General features: G+C 32.9%; 3 protein-coding genes across 4 annotated transcripts; 2 read left to right on the plus strand and 1 right to left on the minus strand.

Annotated features, from left to right (window-relative positions):
* Nucleotides 1-960: 960 nt before the first annotated feature.
* LOC130654269 (uncharacterized) lies at nt 961-2,235 on the plus strand. Its single transcript, XM_057456819.1, has 2 exons — nt 961-1,342; nt 1,855-2,235. The coding sequence occupies exons 1-2, from the start codon at nt 1,021-1,023 to the stop codon at nt 2,076-2,078; spliced, it is 546 nt and encodes a 181-aa protein (XP_057312802.1). The 5' UTR covers nt 961-1,020; the 3' UTR covers nt 2,079-2,235.
* An 80-nt stretch (nt 2,236-2,315) lies between these two features.
* LOC130654264 (PCNA-interacting partner-like) lies at nt 2,316-15,880 on the plus strand. The gene is made up of 12 exons (XM_057456813.1): nt 2,316-2,458; nt 2,778-2,931; nt 3,128-3,385; nt 3,788-3,821; nt 6,297-6,331; nt 7,972-8,136; nt 9,092-9,178; nt 10,034-10,101; nt 11,630-11,780; nt 11,856-12,010; nt 12,763-12,814; nt 15,542-15,880. The coding sequence occupies exons 1-12, from the start codon at nt 2,430-2,432 to the stop codon at nt 15,854-15,856; spliced, it is 1,503 nt and encodes a 500-aa protein (XP_057312796.1). The 5' UTR covers nt 2,316-2,429; the 3' UTR covers nt 15,857-15,880.
* Nucleotides 15,881-16,003: 123 nt separating this feature from the next.
* Nucleotides 16,004-19,246, minus strand: LOC130654266 (Krueppel-like factor 10). 2 transcript variants are annotated; one of them, XM_057456815.1, is made up of 4 exons: nt 19,086-19,246; nt 18,790-18,957; nt 16,618-17,164; nt 16,004-16,374 (listed from the first exon to the last, which is right to left on the minus strand). In XM_057456815.1, exons 1-4 carry the CDS (start codon nt 19,128-19,130, stop codon nt 16,073-16,075), a joined length of 1,062 nt encoding a protein of 353 aa, XP_057312798.1. In that variant the 5' UTR covers nt 19,131-19,246; the 3' UTR covers nt 16,004-16,072. The 2 variants fall into 2 exon arrangements, with proteins under 2 accessions (XP_057312798.1, XP_057312799.1); XM_057456816.1 differs by lacking the exons at nt 18,790-18,957; nt 19,086-19,246 and adding an exon at nt 17,592-17,804.
* Between the last annotated feature and the right edge of the window lie 1,737 nt (nt 19,247-20,983).

A 20,983-nucleotide genomic window follows, 5' to 3' on the forward strand; every position in this document is an offset into this window, starting at 1 on the left:
TGACTTTAATGGTCATGTTGGGAAGTCATCTGAAGGTTATAAAGGTATGCATGGAGGCTATAGATTTGGGAGCAGAAATAAGGATGGGGAGAGATTGCTTGAGTTTGGAATGGCAACGGACATGGTGGTTTGCAACACATCATTCAGTAAGAGAGAGAGTAGGCTGATAACATATGAGTCAGGTGGGGGTAAGACACAGATAGATTACTTCCTGGTTAGAAAGTCAGACAAGAAAGTGGTGAAGGACGTGAAAGTTATATCGAGGGAAGAGTGTGTTTCCAGCATAGGTTGCTGGTTTGTGATATTATCTTGAAGAGTGTTAAAGAAGCCAAGGCGAAGTACAGGCCTTGTCATAAAGTCTGGAAGCTGAAGGAAGAGATTGTAGCAAGACAATTTAGTGCAAAAGTCGGACATTAAGCCATGAATGATAATGAACAATGACGTTTAATGACAATGTAATTTGTTCATTTTCTCCAGTTTGGAAGAAAAAGGATTTATAACCCGGGTTAAGGTTTTTCCCTGGGGTGAAATTTCAGCTTGGGGTAGAACAACTGGGCTAGAATTTTCACCCCAGGGCAAAATGTAATCATAAAAAAAATTGAGATTGTTTTTGGTTTTTAATTTGTTTGACTGCATATACTAAGTGCATGGGCATCTTCTTTGTTAGTTTTCAAATTTTAGGGGAAAAAAGAGTATTTTTTTTTTAATAATACAATATACTATATATAAAAATCTGCACTTGATGTATTTATAATGACAAAGTCAATGTCCTTAAATATATGTACTGAAAAAAAACTACTGCATATATACTAAGAAATTATGAATTTGTGCTTGAAAATGTATTTGAGTTTTGAATTTCAGTTGTCACCCTGTGAAAATTAAATATATACTGAAAAGTTATTTGGCATATTAAAAATGGATTTTACCTCACATGTACCTCGCATGTATTTATTTTTATGTGTTATTTTTAATTTTTTATTTCAGTTTTAAACACATATACACCATTTAAAACACATCACTATGGAGTATGATCCACAAAGTGAGCCAGGTACTGATGAACAAAGTACAGGTGCGACAGGTTGGCGAAAATGGATTCACTTTGGTTGGATAAAAACTCCGTTGGGAATTCTAAAAATTGCAGAATTTGTTGTTGTGCTGTTGGGTTTAATTATCATGTCTACTGTGAGCGAAACTGAAACAATTAGTTCAATTGAGTTCTTTATCTTTGTTCTCACAACAACCTGGATTTTCATTTTGATTACTATTATATTGCATATATTGAATTTGTACCATCGTCTTCCTGCAATTGTCACTAGTAATATTGTTATGCTTGTTTGCTGTGGTAAGTTTTAAGTTATTCTGCAAAGCGTGTTCTTTGTTTTTGTTTCTTGCTAACATTTTGAAGGTCTTTTTTGACCTTTATATCTGTGTAAGATGGTAGAAGGAACAGCTTTATGCATTAAAAATGAAATGCAATCTTTTTCTGCCTCAGGCAGTTTAACACCCTATATCCACTGCTGCATTATTTAATAACTGGGATATTTCTCTAACCTTGTTTGATTGAAAGTTGTCTTTATGTTATTTATTCTAGATAGTTTTCATTTATGTAAAAATGGTGAAATGACTAGCACATTAGCTTCGCAAGTGTTGCAAAGATGATGGATCGATAGTCCAGTTAAAATCCCAGTCGATTCATCATCTTTGCAGCACTTGGGAAGCTAATGTGCAGGTTTACTTACTAATATATTTCACATACCATTGTTTCTAAAGACTACTTCTGAGCTGAATACTTCTGGAAAAACAATGTAAATTTTTTAAACCTGGAAATACAAAGTTAATATATTATCTATTCAGGTGTGGGATCTATCTTCTTAATGATTTGTTCTGGTGTTGTCATGGGAAAACATTCTGAACACAATGCTGTTATGAGTGCTGGCTCGTTTGGTTTAATCGCAATGTTTTTTTTCATCTTTGAAGCAGTATATTACTTGATACAGCTCAGACGAAATGGTGCTGTACCTGGTAGAGCTTCGACGGAACAAAAATTCGACAACAATCCTCAAGCATTACCTTATTAAATGTAAATTGTGATATGAATAAATCCAGTATTTTTATAAAATATGTTTATAAAATCTGTACAGATTCTTTCTTTCTAGTCACATGTTTACCCTAAACATTGTAAAGCCCACATGTATAGTATGACGGAATAGTTTTGAAATATGACTAAATAAGATATGCATGTTGGTTTTTATTGTTTATGACCATTTTGTTCTGTAGCCATAATTTAGTAACAAGTGGAGGACTAGGTAAAATGACACATACAACACCAAAAATAATGCAATTTATATAAGTACTTAAAAATAATGATGGGTGTGTAAAGAAGAAATTGCTTCACTAAATCAAGTAAAGAATACATATGTACCTTTTTCATGTGTTTTGTTTGGTATTTTGCAATGAGGTATGTCGTATCTTTTTGGACCAAGTATAATCGGTATAATTTTACATTTGGGTTTCCATAGGTGCTAATATAACCTTGGATGTTAGTAACCGTCTGTAGATGAAATGTAACAGTCAGTATTGTTAAATAAGATTTAGATACTGTAAGATTTTCTTAGATGATATTTGCAATTTAGATAATATCTAAAGATTTTAATTTTTGTGAAATTATAATTATTTTCATAAATATGATAAAAGCTGCATTTATTATTAATTAAATGTTTTCACTTCATTGGTAAAATTTAAGATATAAATTTTCAATTCTTTTTTTTTTTGAGCAGACAAGGTGTAAATATGACTCAAACTAACCATCAAAAGTTACAAACATATCGCAAGGTGTTCACCGGAGCTTTAATTAAACATCGAAGTACATATCTGTCTGATGTGGACCAAATTGCAGCCATACAACTCTCGCTTCTCTTACTACAAAAATCAGTAAGTTGATTGCTATTAGAAAGAACTGTCTTTTTTTCTCATTAATGCTTGTTTAATATTTAACAAAATATTAATGTTCTGTGAAACTTGTCTGCAAAGAATTGTTTTTAAACTTCTAGCAGCATTTTGCCATTGTGTTGCACCATATCATATCTGTTTGTTATTTTTATTTTTTGCAATGTATTTTTTCCTCTAGATTTACAAAGATGTACTATCACCAGAAAAACTCTTTTCACTACAGAAGAAAATATCACAAAGAAAGTATAGACAGGCTGGATTATCAATGGTAACAACAGAATATTCACCGATGCCACTAGAAATGTTTACATTCAATGATATTTTTGAAGCTTATACAGATTTTACGAAACAATGCAATATGTTAGACAAGACAGATGTTGATATTTATTTAAGAAACTTGAAGGAAGAAAACTGTACTTCTTTACCTGTTCAAAAGGTAATATAATGTTTTACTATATGACTTGTTAACACAATTTATAATCAAATCACTTTTTTGGATATAAAAAGCATCTGTTTAATTTATTGTTCACTACTGTGTAACTGATAATCTATCCATTACCCTGTTATTGCACTATCAAAATATTAGTGGAATGGCAATGTAATTTATAGATTATTACCCCCCAAATTTTCGTGTTTGCTGTTTGTGTATTGGGTTAAACTATGCTTCCTTGTATGGTTCTCTTACAACATAACATTTATATTATTACAAGTTGGAATGCAGTAAGCTGTCCTTGTGTGTAAAGAAAAGAAAAAAGTAAAGTTCTAAGATGGGAAATACAGATAAAGAGTCAAAAAAGTAAACAATTTAACGTTTAAATTTATTTTTATGTTTTTTTAGGCTGGCGAATTTTTGCCTACGTCAGAAGTCATTGGTATGAATTTTATATACATGTTTTGTATTCCAAATTATGCATTTTTAAACATATAAATACACTCACTGTTTAATGCGAAATAAAATATAGTGTGCCACTGTTTTTATAAGCACAATGCTTGTAAGCATATACAAGGTTCTGCCTGATCAAAGTTTTTAAAACACATAATTGTTTTAGTTTTTATATTTTGCAAATAGCATACTTCAGCCCTCAAATTCGAATTATAGTTAGACACATTAAGGCTGAGCTTTGAAACCATACACTTATGAAAAAACCTGTAATGCTATTTGTTTTTGAATGGGTTAGTAAGTCGAGAAATATTTATAACATGATCCAAAGCTTACTGGAAAAACCAGGAAACTTGAATCAAGAAAACCAGAAAGATTAAAGTTAAGGAAAATTTTGGAAGGTCTTCTATCTTTCTGTCGAAAATTTTCATTATTGATTTGTACCATTTTTTTTTATTCCGAAATCACTTATAAGTTTCGCCTGGTTGTATAGTGCTATCATTAAAATATTGACTTTCGAGAAAAATAAACAATTTATACAAAAAAATACATTATTTTTAGCAAAGTCAAACTTAGCTTTTTAAGAAACTCAACTGCAAACCCGAAAGCAATCTACCACCAGATTTTTTCTAAAGAAATTACAACTGCCTGGTGGGCTAAACTCCCCAACCCCTTCTCCCAATCCGAATACAGCTACTAATACAGTAATAACCGATTACCCCGTGCTGTACCGCAAAATATCGCCCGAGGTCTAAGTGCCGACAGAGCTTGTGAGGTCGGTGTAATGACTGAGGGCGATATTTTCGGTACAGCCCGGGGTTTTCAGTTATTATTGTTTTTGTTAACCGTCTAAGTTAAATAAAAATAAAAAATAAGAATTTCGTTTTAACGTTCTTATAATAATATAATTCACTAGCACTACCTTCGTTAACACTCGAGGTCGAAATTCGAATCAGTCCTGTCTAAAAACAAATTTCTTTGCAGAATTCGAAAGTTCCTAAAGAATAAATGTTTGTAAACAAAACATTACAATGTTCGGCACTTATAGAAAAATGTGAAAAGTTGAATGTTCAACTAAAATTCAGCGAATATGGAAGTAAATTTTTTAACTAGCTAGCTAGCCAAGAATAACATGGGCTTGAACGAGTTTATATTGACTGAGTAATCAAAAAGCTGAAGAAATGAGTCTTAAAATGAGAGGAGAGGAAAAAATGTTATAATTCCGTCGCCCTGTATTTAGTATTTTTGATAAAACTGGAATCAGATCATCGTTTTTATGGACAATGTAGCTAGTTAACTAGCCATGTTGAAGAAGCATCCAGGCAGAATGTTGCTGAATCTGGTTATTTTAACTGTTAAACTTGAAATTGTTGTTGTTTCTATCCTACAATACATTTATCGTATCGATAAATGTATTGTATGAGTTAGATATATAATCATTTCCAATGCTTCTTAAAACTTGTTTTTCGTGCTTGTTTACATTTTAAGCTACTATTTTTCTTGACGACGGGCAATACCGCTCCATATCGGCCCGTCGTCAAGAGCGCTAAGCCAATCAGAGTGCCTAAAAATCCGTATTGCACGCTTGCAAAATCCAGACGGTTAACAACAGGCATTAATAGTTCTGTCTCCATGATTTTTTAACCATGCCACAATTTGCAGTACCCTCTATGGCTTTTCCTATTTTGAAGCAAATGCATTTAAAAACACTCGTAAAACATTATTTAGGGAAACAAAACATGCATTTTGCCTGTTTTGTTTCTTTGTGAGAGTACAAAAAATAAGTATATATAGGCGACTTTCGCACAAATTTAATTCAGTGTGATCCAGCAAAGTATTGCTGACATTACTTTACTCGTCAGCAAAATGATAGAAATGTTAATAACAGGAGACTCTTGGAGTTTTTTTCTATATGTGGTAAACATGAGATAATTCTGCATTTGGCGCCATATTTAGTCACACACAGGGCTATTTATGGTTGGGAAATGTGTAAAACATAGACCTTCTATATGAGTGGTAACGTGATCGAATTTTAGTAGGCCATTTAACCAAATTAAAATTACTAAAATAAGAACAAGTTCGGTTAAACCTGCTTAAATGCTGGTTTTTAAAATTTTATAAAAAAGCAATAATGTCATCGGTGAACGTGACTGCATGCAAGGATACCTTCGTGTACGTCTCTTATTGAGGGGCCTAAATATGAATTTATACATTTTTAATTTAAAACCCTATGTAAACTTTAATCTATTTTTAATCTGTAATCCATTATGTTCTAAATATCGATCAAAGGTCGTTGACTTTATTGTTTTGTGAAGATATAGTGCAAACAAAAGCTAAGGAATTGGATTTATTGATGATTTAAATAAATAAGAAAGTCAATAGGAGAACCTACTGATAACTGAGAAATACTTTCGTTGTTGATTTTGTTTGTTATTACTTCTTATGTGATAGTTTTTTGATTTTTTAGGTATTCCATGCCAATCACCAGCTATTCCTGCTCAGGTAACTTACAATTATGTGGAAATAAAAGAAGGCCGTTTCTTGATTTCAGAAAAGAATTATAAAAGGAATGGACATCATGATACAAAAATTACCATCAAAGATAGCACAATGAAAAGATTTAGACTCTTTGCACGTGCTCTAGTGATTATCCTTCCTAATCCCCTTCCCATAATCCGTTATACGTTACGGTAACGTTTCCACAGCAACTATCGGAATAGATCTTATTTACCATGGTTGCACAGCAACGTGGAGTTTAATAAAATCATTGGGAAGAACTGTTTTGATTGCAATGCTCCCATTTGCGTCAATGGATAGTGATAAGTGTGTTTGTTGTAATCTTCTTATTCATTCTTGTTTGTACAGAAAGTCGCCTCGATTAATTTGAGATGCAATAGCTTGATAAAAGAATATTTTAATGACTTGATGATTGTAATACGACGCGTAGTTATTAGGTAATTCTAAAAAAAATCTAGATTGTGAGAGGAAAGTAATTAACGAGCACACGTGGTGGAGCTACAGTCAAAATTAGGACCATCATACTGCCTCATTAGTTATCCAGGATAGAGATTAATGTCTGTGCATGTTTTGCGTTAGATATCTCTGTTAATTCCGTAATTCCATTCTCCTGTTAAGTCCATCTTAATAATCAAACTTCTATGTAATAATAGACGTATTTTGTGTGTTCAAAACGGCTGCGCATAGCTTATTCCGAATCCCTGCAGAGTAATTTAGACGGAACGACTAGCCATTTATGACTGACACTCCACGTGGCAAGATCACTAGGAAGTATTTTGATGAATTGAACCTCGTATTTTCAAAACCCATCAAGGCTTCCAATCTTGCTAAAAAAGCTGGCAAAGGATCTATTCTTACTATGCCTGGGAAAAATTAAAAATTAATTTCTTAACTGAACAGTTGGAAAATATTATTTCAAGGTTCATTGTTTTGTTAAAACACCAATTGATACTAAATGACGCATAAAATTGAATGAAACATAAAAAGTTGTGTTTATATTTGTCTATTTGTAGTGAGTTTGATTTTTCAGTTCTTTTAAAACTATCCAATAATCAATATGTTTACTTGAAATGTAGACATTTGTTTAGTCAGTAATTTGCATCAGATTACTTTTATAAACTACAAGTTTAAATATTTCGAATCACACGGTTGTGAAGGAAAGACGTAGATCGCAAGAAACTTTTTGTGAGCAAACATGGGTCCGACGGAATGATACCTATGAAATGTCACTGCAAATAGACACAGGGATCATAAGTTATGGGTTTGTCACCCGTAAAATTTAAGAGGCCTAGAACAAAAAAAACTAATACCATCTTTGCGTTTAAAAATTCCGAAGTTAATAATGATTGATTTACTTTGCAATAACTCGGCCAAAAAACAATTTTGGTCGTTTAGGGCAGGAAACTAATACCTTTTCCAATAAGAACGTTGAAAAAAAGAAAATTGAAATAGTGGCAGCCCTGCAAGACATATTTTTAGTGTGAGTGTCAACTTACGGTTTAATTTAGTCTCCTTTTTTAACTGGAAACGTGTATAAGGTCAGATAAAAATAGTGACTTTTCTCCTCGTGACGTTTCACCAGTCTTTCATTAGTAAAAACTACTTTGACCTATCTATTTTTTCAGCTGCACCTTCAAAGAATCGTTGTGGGGTATTTTCAGTTAATTGTAAATACACGCGATGAGATTGCACTGGCTCGTGTCATTGACGCGCCGACACGTGGTGTTGACCATAGAGCTTTCACAGAAATCCGCAAATTGTCGCACACCAAAGGAATGCCGATGTATCAGGTAAATTGCGTGTTTAAAATAATTGCATTCGTCACGTGATGAAGTCCTTGATTTGGTCGACCGCATCTACCGCATTCGCGCATGCGCAATTAATAAGAATGTTTATATTGGTGTAAAAAGCCACAATGGATATTGTTATTTGAGTTTTCAAAATTTTAATATGGTGTAATTAATTAACAGTTATTATCAAAAAGCTTGAGGTATGAAAAAAACAATTTTAAATTTTTTTTAATCTGTTTTTTTCTTGCGAAATGAAAATAATCAAATTTGATATCTGTTCCATACATTCCATGCTTGCACAAGCAAGTCTATTTAAAAATTATTTCACAATCTTGTCGCTTCTTGCTAATTACGATTTCACTTCACAATGTCCGTTAAATAAAATGCATCAAGCGCCATTCCGTTAAATGAAAAGCATCAAGCGCCATAGTGATAAAAAATACTTTATTTATAATTTCGCTTTTTTTGCCAGATTGGTGTTGGTAAAAAATTTCGTCTTCGTTGCGTATTGAACCACTGCTCGTCCGTTTACAGCAGAAAAGAGTGTCAAAATTGGTAATTTTTTAGACCATTTTAACGTGGAAACGTGATTAATCCCAAATTAAAGAAAAAACAAAATTATTTCTAAATTTTTAACTCTAAAACTCGAGTTTTTCAAAAACTGTATATGATTTGGCTGTAAATATTGATAATGCTTTCTAGCGTGAACGCATAACTCATACTCACAGAAGTGACGTATATTTATATAATCCAACTCAGTTCATAAACTAGTTTCATTGGCCTTTGTTGTCACTGAAGTAGGTTTTCTAATAGTTGATTCAAAACCAGCTACACAACTGACTGAACCTCCTTGTTCTGATGACAAATTTCGATCGAGTCAAGAAAAAAAAGCAGTAACAATAAAATAATGTAAGTTTCCGCTCTAAATGTTACTTAAACGGCATTTTCTTCGTAGGTCGTGTCGTCATTCGTACGTCAAGTCAATCTCGCCGGTAAGGGGTACGCGCCCAGCGAGGGTCACGTGTTGTTTCAACATAGAACGGTATGGTAAATTTTTGCTTTATATTTTGTGGATCTATTTTTTACTTTGTTTTTTGTTTTGAAACTGCCATTATTGATGATGCATGTTCAGAGTATTTGTGTTAATACGTTTTGTATTTTCCCTCGTAGATATCCTTGAACCTACCCTTTAAGACCCGTTTCACAAAAGTTCAATGTAACAATAAATTGAATAAGATTTCGATATAAAAAGCATTTTATCTTGAAACAACTGAAAATATGTTGCAGCTAATAAGAAGGTCAGATATTAATTGTCGGCAATTTTTGCCGCCGTAGCGGAAGAATTTCGTCGACGTGCTAAAACACATGTTTTGGAAACCACGCTAGCTCGTGTCATTGGTGCGTGCTATTCTTCACATGATAAGATATGCATAGAAATTAACCGCAAAGATTTTATTTTCTCCGAAGGCTATGATTTGTTGTGCTTAACAGAGGAAAGTTGTAAATGCCTTAATACACATATACTTGCATCGTGCTGTGTTGAAATAATGTTAATAGATGATTCCTAAGAATTGCTGTTTTTATAATAACACCTTCCTTTGAACAAACAATTTTCAATTTCGCCCCACATGTTGTATGAGTTCCCTAAATTCGCCAGTTATTCAACCTGCAAAAATTTTAGCTCTCGCCTTCATCTCATGACTACAGGATTCCACCTTGTTAGTTTCTCTAATGACGTCTTGTTGTTTTTTTTACTCTCTCAGTTTGCGTTTAGGTCGCGTTCTAGTTACAAATTTCCCTAAATATATTATTCACGGGTGGTTTATGATTTTCAAAATTTCTCATAAACCCTCTTACTATAAAAAAATATTGTTCAAATAATTCAATAATTACATAGGCATTACAAGAATTTATGGAGCTAATGGACAAGCTGCAAACGGTAGTTGACGAAGCTGAAAATTTCCTGTGAGTATTTTAATCACAACATTGTTTGCCTGACTGTGAATCGAGATATTTAAAAGTACACAACGTGTACAATGGCGCGATGAATATTGTTCAGATTTCCAATCTTTTGAAAATGTACGCTTTTATTTTCTTGTTTTATTTACATTCATTCAAATTCAAATTCGATTGTGCAACAGATCCGATTTCTGTCTAACGCTACAAAACTGTGTTGAAGTTAACGCAACCAGCTCTTTTTATCGTCTAATTAGCAGGGAAGGTTTTCTTCTAAGCAATTTTTCCAAATTAGTCGGCACAGTTTCTTTCACCGCGTTGTTTTATTTCTTCGCTAATTTTTTGTTGCATCCAAACTATCACTTTTTCCCCGTCTTCATCAAAATGTGGCAGAGGTTTTTCGTTATTTTTTGTGATTCTGTATATGCTTGAAAAGTACCTTTTTTCCTAAGCTTAAGTGGGGTTATTTTAAAGTTTGTTTCGTCAGCATAGTTACAAAGATGTGTATAGCTCTAAAAAGCGGACAGTTGTAACTAGTGGACTGAGCACTAATGACGTTTGCTAATAAGAGCTTCAACTGTAACCACACAACAGAGTTTTTTCTCTCTACAAAATAGTATTGAAGTACGAAGAAAACTATATTTGATTTTGATAAATAAAAACCGGAATAGAAAAAGTGGAAGAACTACTTTCATCAATGCAATCAAATTGCTGCAAAGCCTACTTGATTTTCTATACCTCCCCTTTGTTGATCTTTCACATTCAAGTTATGTTTACGCGAGGTTTGCTTAAGTATATGTAATCTAAAGTTGTAACATAATATTACATGTCTGCTTTGGTTAGCTGTGAAGTGCTTTGTGAAGAGTTCGCGATAATAATGAAAATACATGCTCAAGTGCAGTGTTTTTTTGCTGAATTCCATGTCATGACGCATCTTTGCGCGTGATTTGACTCACGCAAAACCTTTGCGCGTGATTAGAATCTCACAAAACCTTTGCGCGTGATTTTATTCTCGCAAAACCTTAGCGTGTGATTTGAATATCGCAAATTTTTACGTATGATTAGAATCTCCCAAAACCTTTGCGCGTAATTAGAATCTCGCAAAACCTTAGCGTGTGATTTAAATATCGCAAATTTTAGCGCGTGATTTGAATATCGCAAACTGCAACAGAAATAGTAGGCGTTGTTTTAATTTCTATACATTATCGGTAAGCATTTTATTCCGTAAAACTAATATTGGCTTGCACAGAATTTAATTTTGTCAACATAGTCACTTCGCCGACTAAATCTTTTATATCACAAATTGCATGAAAAATGTAAACTGCAAATATCCAACAATTGATTGATCGGCAAAAATAGACGGTAATGTATGTTGGTCTGTATAAAACATTAGTCAAAACGTGCTCGCTTCACCAACCATTTTATTGATACATTCTTAACACACTTCCTTGTCGGTACAAAAGATGTTACGAAGCATTTTAATTAAAAAAAGGCGTCGACTTAGAAGGTGCGTGAGATTTTTATTTATATTTTTTAGTGCAGCTTTCCAGCAAATGCTCAAAGTCTTAAAAACTGCTTTCATACGTGCCAAAAATCCAGTTTTCAAATCTAACGTCGTTTCCATGGTGATGCAAGATTTGGCTGGCAAATTTAAGGGATATATAAAAGACCTGGAATCACAACAAGAGGTTTATCTTCATGTTTCAGTCAAACATGTAGTGGACCTCATAACACGTGACTTCTTATTTTTCTCCTTTTTTCAGATCATTTTGGACTTACGCAGTTTTCTTGATTATATGAGCTGTATTACCGGCAACGATATTGGCGTGCACTCTTCTCAACTGTGCGGGGTGCTTTCCACTCCACACGAAAGTAACATGATCTTTAAGAAAATATCAAGTCTTGCAACACAATTTAAGTAAGTCTGTTTATCTGTGTGTTTGTCTTGCGTAGATTATCTGTAATTGTAAATATTTGGTTTTATTCCTGGAGACCTTTTTGTTATCTAATTTTTGTAAACATTTAAAAATAGCGCCGACAAGAGAACACTTTTGCATAAAAGAGAGGACACTGAGATAGTATAAGCAATTCTTCAGAGGCGCTTTCATGGCAGCCATATTGTTTAGCTATTATATCTTGTTTATACTCGAATACATTAGTAATAACCCAGCAGACCGATCATTTAAGATAACGAGGTTTTTATATATTGTTAAAGCGTTAACATGTAATCGTGTTAAAGTGGTGAATTAATGACTTAATTAATTACTTCATTAAGGCATATTTTTGCACACCGAAATATATCCGCACACTTCTACATACTTTTGCACACCGAAAACAGTTGGATTTTGACCTGCGGAAGAGAAAAAAGTCGTCCCAACCATCGTAAATAATAAACAGATAAACAAATAAAAAAATATAATAAATAAAAAAAAAAACAATTAGTTCTAATTAACTCTTTACAGGAATTTTGTTTGTAAGGTTAAAGCTAACCCCACTTCCTTTATGTCGTAAGGTGAACTGTTTGTTTGTTTTTTTGGCATAGCGATCATCCACAAATTGAAAAATAATTGAGAGTTCGCAGCCTTTAGCAAAACGAAATCTGTATGTGTTATTAGAGGATTATTTTTCTCGGTTTTCCTCTTCGCTTGACTCATTCCTTTAATTTTTTAGGACACCTGAAATTACAGACGAGACTCCTAGGAAGCCCAAAGTGTTGAAAGAGGTATACTATGGAGTTCACTTTCTAAGTTTTACTTCGCCGCTAACAACCTAATTAACGATATGAAGTTGCCATTAATGACCACTCAAGAGGTCTTATTAATTTTACTTCTCATTAGCTCAGGAACGTGTGATGAATGTTGATTATGAGAGGAAAAACAAACCTTTTTTCAAAAAAAAGACGTTTAAAACGTATTTCCGTGATTTGACACTTGTTTTCAATTTGGCAATCAGGAAAAAAATAGATCTCACTAAGAATTTAATTGGATTTTCTGGGGTCATGTTTATCTTGAACTAACTTCCTGTGATGGGCAGTTAGAATCTTTTGTCAGTTTTGTCAGGTGTGTCCGTCTAATTTTTTGCGATTCGGCAGAGGGGGTATTCTGTTCTCAAAATCTGGATCACAAAACTTAATCACGATAAACTCGTTCCAAGACCTTTTCTCTATAATATTCGCTGGAAAAAACAAAAGTCCTGGAAACGAAACTATAATGACATTGCACAACACCCCGCCAGCAATTTTTTGAAAAATTCCCTTAAAATCCCGTATAAAGTGCATGAAGAAATTCCTCTTACAATTCGTATAAAAAGGTGTTTCTCGTGTTGATTTATATTTGTCATCTGGTTAAGTAATTTGTCAAGAAATGTCAAACTTTTTATAGTTAAGCTCGTATCAACGATTCAAAGGAAATAAATATGAAATATATACAGATTGATAACATTTGATATTATTTTTGTATTTTCGGAAATCTGTTTCTGTAATTTGTGACGTTGTGAAGTGACGAAGTCATGTTGGAAATGTAACACAATGCTGTTTTTGTATGTTACTCAAGTTGTTTAACCACATCTTAACAGAAATAAATATCTAGAAATCATAAGCTAGAAGTACACAAATTATTAACGGTGGTGCTGTAACTACCTAATGATAAAATCACGTACCAAGAGGAATAATTGCAGGTTCATAAAAGGTTCCAATTAGCAAACTTTTAATTTTCACGAATTGTTAGTATTGGAAATTTTTCAGTGTTGAATTTCGCGAAAGGCCAATTAGGATTAGAAACGAGAATTAAATCAAACAAGAAGCCCTGGGGGCTCTAAGAATTTCCGCTCGCTACCAAAATATTTGATGAAAACCTGCTAATTCGTTGTGTTATTGTGCTAAACATTTTGAGGAGGTTTGGTGCATGAACCTCTGAAGATAAATTACACAAGTGACATTATATCTTACAACAAACGCAAACAAAACGAAACGTGTCATAATAAACTCACATTTTAAGATAAATTGCTAACAAAAAATACAGCCTAACATTCATGGTAAGTCTTGCGATTGAAACGTTTATGGTCTTAAACGGCATTTGGTTGACAAAAAATCAAAATTTTGCTGTGACCATCATTTTCAGCATATTTTTTTTATTAACTGTGCCAATTTTTGTCGAAAATAAAGCAGTTTTAATTTTTGGTTAAATTTTGTCCCAAAATGACATTTAGGTGACAAAAATCAAACTTTTGTACCATCATCATTTTCAGCATACTTTATTTGTTAACTGTGCCAGATTTAGCCGAAAATGAAATGGTTTTAATTTTTGGATCAATTTTGGCCTAAAATGGCATTTAGGTGACAAAAATCAAAATTATTATGTCACCATTATGTTCAGCATACTTTTTTTGTTAACTGTGCCAAATTTTGTTGAAAACAAATACTAATTTTGTCCTGAAACATCATTTAGATGAGTTGGGGAGCTTGGGTGCGAAGTTTACATCTGTGACTCCGTCGTGTAATCCCAGGGTCGATTTTTTCTCAAAAAATGCTCCAAAAGAAAAAAACGACTGTTTTAAAGAATTTCCTACGCCTTCGGGCGCGGAAATTCAACTAGCTAATTAAGTAAGTTGTTAAGTCAATTTTAAACTAGCCTTAGAAATATAGTTCGTAAATTCTAATAACACAGAATCACGAATTTTTTAAGATGAGATTTTCGTCGGTTATTTGCAGAATCTTCTGAATTGAAATACGAAATATACTATTACGTTGCAATTTTTCTTTGATTACTTTAATGGTTCGAATTTATTAGCTTATCGGAAGACATTGATTTTTATCGGCTTAGGTTAACAGCCGTTCTAATTTACCTTCAGACAAAACTTCGTGATCCTGAAACTTCGAGTTAAAATTTGTATTTATCCTTGCCACTTTGGCTATTATGCCAAAGATAGTATTTTTTAAGTGTTATCTGATACTCGAGTATTTGCGTCAAACAAAACGATAATATATTTGAACGTACGATTTTAATTCCATAATACATATTAGTTTTATTGTATAGACTTCACATTACGAAGATAGAATTAATAGATATATCTATTATATATATCTTGATGTGAACTAATGTTTAGCTAAGTACTATTTTTTTAAAAAGCAACTGTGCAACAATTTATAATTTGACCTGTGGTTTAAAAATTATATACAAAATAAAAGGCAAAGTCGCGCTTACTAATTATAGTGGAAGTTTAATGTTTTGATACTTAAACGCGTTAAAATTGTGTATTCCAGCGCGTAATCGAATAAAATTGACGTATGATTATTTACATGTTCGCGGTTTCTAAAAGTAACATTTGAAGGCTTTTTATAGAACGTTTACGAGGCCCATGCACGCAACTTTTTTCGAAATTTGAAACATGACAATTTCGTGGAAATTGTCATGTTTTAGAGATATTAACACAGATTCCCTCTCCAATCTAGATCACCACTCCCTCTAATTTACGACGTATCGACGAATTGAGACAAACACCGACAACGTCCAATGTTGAGAAAGAAACTGTTGATCCATTATCCCCCGACGTTGACATTAAATTAATCCGCTGCTGTGATAACTTCGACGATGCGGAGAAAACAAAAACAAACGTTGGCAAGGAAGAAAAGATCAGTGCACCATCGAATGGAATGAAACGAAAAGCCGAAAGAATGCAACCGAAAGTCAGGGGAAAAAATGACAAGGTTAAAAAGAAATTAAGACTTCCACCTGGACAAAAAACACTAGCGCAGTATTTTTCATGAATGAAAAACGTGTAAATAACGGAATTAGTAACTTCCTAATGATGACACTGCAAGTCGACTTTTGCATACTCATAGGTTTCTATCATAGTAAAGCGTGTGTTCCTGTTTCTGTCTGTCTACGAATTTGGCAGGAAAAATTTAATCACGCAAGCAAAATTTAAAGTTATTTTATACATATATACAAATTCAGTGCGTGTATAGAAAAAATTATTACTTCTATTCGATTTGCATTTTATTTCGAGCTAACGTTTGCTCCGATATCAAAGAAGGATACTGAAACGTAACCGACGACATCTCGCTAAGTTTGTTGATTTCCCGTTGCCAACCAGGAATCTTTTTCGCGGTCATATGTCTTTTAGCATGCTTTGTAAGATGATCTGAACGCATAAATTTCCGAGAACATAAAGGACATTGAAATTTTCTTTCTCCAGTATGAGAACGTTTATGACGTGCTAATTCGTCTGATCGAGCAAACGAACGTTCACACTCAGGCCAAGTGCATTTGAATGGTTTTTCACCTATGGATAAAACAAATAAAATTAGAATTTGTTAAGGCTTTTTCATATGCAGTTAAAAATAAACACTATCCACATAATTATAATTTCCCTTAAACTTTTAATACAGATAATATATTTAACTGTCAATTAATCACTTTATTAACTTTTCTGTTGTTTAATTTGACATAACATATTGAATTAAAAAAATAACCAATTTGTAATTATAGATTACCACTCAACATACACATAAAAATATTGCTGTACCTGTGTGAGATCTGATGTGTGTTTTTAAGTGTGAGTTTTTAAAATATGTCTTGTTGCAATTGGGATATGGACATATGTGTATACGCTCCCTTGATGGGTCGTTATCTTTAACAGTTGATGACACACTGATTACAGGAATAGAGGCAGCACTCTTAATTATATCATATGCACTTGGCTCCGGTTTTTTAGATTGATCCGGATTATTTGCATCTCGGTTGTGATCTAAAGGTTGTTGTGGATATAAAATTAAAATTGCAGGTGTCTGCAAATTTTGAAGATTTTTCAGATCTGATAAGTTTTTTATATCGGTTACTTTTTGTAAATTTTGTAGAACGCGGAATGTTTCAAGGTCAATATTTTGTACTTGTGATATTACGGTTTGGCTTGGTGTTTTTTCTGCAGTTTCATCTGATGAACTTGTTGAAGAAACAGATGATGTGGAAGATAATGGTGAAGTACTGCGCTTTATCACCACACTAGGATAGTCTGTGGTGGATGACACTGGCTCTTCCTTTGTGATTTCTTGTTGAACTGGTGAGGGTAAAGTCTGCAAATAAAATTATAAGGATTTTAGTGTCAACATTCACAAAAGTGAAGGATTTATTTCTCCACTTAGAAGTTTCAAGAGAAAAAGTGTTAAGGGAAATTGGTGATGCATTAATTAAACAGTTTTTATAACAGCACAATCCTTTGTGGACAGTTCCTTTGTGGACAGTTCGTGAAGTGTATGTCATAATTAAAAAGTAATAAGATACTTAAACATTCAGAGGAAATTGTAATTAAAATTCATTGGCATGTTAAAAATACAATTAAAAAAATGTCAAAACTTCGTGTAGCTAAACTTCAGCTACACAAAGTTTTTTGTGTAGCTAGCTACAAAGTTTTTAAGTTTTTAGTATAGATTCAAAGATTCGTAAAGAATATAGCAACTAACAATATGTCTCGTAATTATTATGAAGCCTAACGATACGAACCTGAATTGTATTCTCAAACAAATCGTCAGAAAACCAGTCTAAGTTATCAAACGTTACTGATGACAATCCTAAATTATCCTTATGCATTTCTTCGTCAATAATTTCCTCAATTTGTTTACTTATAACCTCTTCGTCCATACCTCCCCAGCTACCGTACCAACCACGAGAGCAAAACTTGCACTGAACTCGATCAAAAATATACCGAAATATTTATAGCAATCCTTGGTCAGACGACTTGGCTGGGTTAATATGGCATAGTATGCATTTATTTAAAGACCATGTGGCCAGACCATTAAAGCTACATCGGTTAATTTATGCGACCACAACAAATAATTACATGCAAAATTTTAAGCATTAACATAATTAAGAAAAGCGAAACGCGGACCGGAATGAATATAACAGAAAAAATCACGGCGAGAAAGCGTGATGAAAAGTCACGAAATCTTTTAACAAATATTGCCTGTGTTTAAGTACAAAACGTTTTGAATAACATTTAACACGCCGAAATCAATAAAGCCAAAACAATAGTGGTGAACGACAGATTTAACCCGAAATTTATCATAAATTAATCAAATATTTGTTTTTTAAAAAACCAACCCCCTTTGTTGACACTTTTAGTTGGAATATTTTTAAAGATATCTGTAGAAAATTAATTTTTATAGCTATTAGTTTTTCCCTTGATTACTTAAACTAAAAGAACACATGCTGGAAATTAAAGCAAAATGCAAACAAAAGTTATTATATCTACTAATTCAAGAATATTTTTGATCGCCATGACTAAATTACTGATTAATATAGAAACAAATCTTGATTATTACTGGTTAATTCATTTCTCAAACCATTCTTGTTGATAAAAGAATCTGCTAACGTACTTTATAGTCCTGATGAAAAACATTTTCATGTTAGATATTCAATTCATGAAATTTTTTAACTCAATTCAGCAAAATTTGTTTAACCTACAACATGGTCTGTTTATTAATTTTGAATCATTAAAACTCCTTTTCAAACCCTAATTAAAGACAAAGTGGCAAGAAAGCAAATTTATTGTCTCGTTGCCTTGGGTCATACATTCTTGTAAGAGTTTACGCAGCACTACAATTTGTGCTGATAATTTGTCAGAATGACAAACTTTTGACCATAAATATACCCATGGTATATATTTATTTAAAGTATATTGGGACTAACTTTAGCTACTTACTATATCTTGATTGCAGGTAATTTTGCATTTAGATTTTCTTCCTGGTAGAGTTGATATAACATTGGTTTTAATCGATTCAGTTTCTTGAGTTGGAAAGCACCTTAGAGATAAAAGGGACTGCACAGCTTCTAAGTCAGTCGAGCTTGTAACTTTATTTTTACTGTCATTCTAAAAAAAATATCACAAAATCAATCCTGACATCATGGATTCATAATGAAATATTTCAAATAACATCAAAAACGATAGCTGGAAATTTAAGACTGGTTCATGTTTAGCAACAAAAAATGACGACTCACAATGACATATGTTTTCTGTGATTTTATTACTCCATCCATTATCATAACTACTCCAGTGTCTTTTTTATAATAAATCTCCTCTTCTCTGCTACACTAATACTAAAATTTATCAGAATTTTTTATTGGTGTACTACCCTAGTGCAATTTTTTCTTTGTTTTCAAAAAAAGTGTGACGAATGGAGTAAAGTTCATGTTGCGTTGTGGGGGCGGGAAATAGGTTTAACCAATAACAATCAAGCTCCAATGTTGTTCACGTTTTAAAAACGTGGTGTTTTTAAGTGTGTGTAAGGGATAATCATGCGTTCATCACGCCTGATCAAGTTCTGAAAAGAATCATAATTATGCAAGTGCAGGCAAAGTCGATTTTATTAAGAAGACCCATCTAAAAATGGTAGACTTGTGATAGGGTGATAGGTTTGGCGAGTCGGCAGGTTTTAGGGTCCTAATTTCTGCTATCAATTCCTCTTTGTCAATAATTGCTTTTCTAATACATTGTTTCCAATTGTATAATAGACTCTTTATGTTCAATATTGACTTTTTATAAATAACTATAGCTAGCTAGCTAGCTATCTAGCTATTGACAGGCAAAAAATTGCAGACCTTGGGAAGAAAGTCAAATTATAGTTAAAAGCTTTTGTACTGTGGCTTCAAGCATCTTTTCACTGATATATCAGTCAAGGAAATCCTCTTAATTAAGCTACATAGCTTAATTTGGATGTCAGCTTAATTAGGATGTATGATACAGTCTAATGCATTTTACAGCTTAGTTAAGATGTGTAGCTTATACTTTGATTGTCGAAAACACACATTTAACTGAATTTTCTCATCTATCTAGCTAACTGAATAAATGGGATATTTGAGTGCATATAAATATGTCCAATACATCAGTTTTTTCGTAGACCCCAGACCCCTGGAGATCCGCTAAATTTGAAGTTTTAAGGCTGCTTAAATAGGCTGTATCAGGTGATATGACATCCTAACTAAGATGCAGTACAGCTTAAATAGACTACCATTCTTTTTTTACAATGTGGTCGTCAAACTGACGATAAAAAATCTGCAGCAGTGATTCTGCTAAAAATTGCAATTTTCGAGAAATCGGGAAAAAACTTTTTCTACCTCCTAATTTAGGTGTAGCTATGATACAGCTTATTTAGGAAATCTCCAAAATAACTTATACTTGAGTGTATATGATCTTAATCTGAACAAAATACAAATTATATTTTAATTTTCAGATCAAAAGATGCCTCTACTTAAAAATGGACATTATTTTGCCTGTCGATTTGCGTAAAAGGTTGGGGTATGATAAACAATATGCAACCCGACGAAAGTCGTCTATAGCTAGGCTAGACCTAGCCGCTCCCCACATAATTTCATGGTTTTAACTATAAGCCATCCCTAGAACAACTTTGCAAAAATGCCAGTGAACGTTTGCACAGGGTCTAACAAAAACTGTCAAAAACGTCCTTTTCCATGATTCGCTTCTTAATTGTGTGATGTGTTTTTAGCTGGAATTGTTTATAAAATCTATTTTATGATTAAAATGGTTGCAATACTTGGCAACTTGTCGCAGAATGAGCTAGTAGCTGCGTGAAACATTCTCATGTACCTTTTTCTGATGCTCAAAAAACAGACGTGACATTAAAAAAACTTTGTGACGTGAAAAAAAACATGGGGTAATAAAATTTTTTTCTTAAAAATATTATCCAGCCTGTCTAGTTTCATATTAATATAGGTTTGTTTGGTATTTAATGAAGGATTACAAAGATAACAATAAATTAAAATGTCATACCTTCACCACGCAAAAATTTTCTTATGTGTGATTTACCCCGGTGATGTTGTCAGCCTGTCTAGTTCATAATGATATAGGTTTGTTTGGTATGTAATGAAGGATTACAAAG

This window comes from Hydractinia symbiolongicarpus, chromosome 8, assembly GCF_029227915.1.
Source record: "Hydractinia symbiolongicarpus strain clone_291-10 chromosome 8, HSymV2.1, whole genome shotgun sequence".
NCBI lineage: Eukaryota > Metazoa > Cnidaria > Hydrozoa > Anthoathecata > Hydractiniidae > Hydractinia > Hydractinia symbiolongicarpus.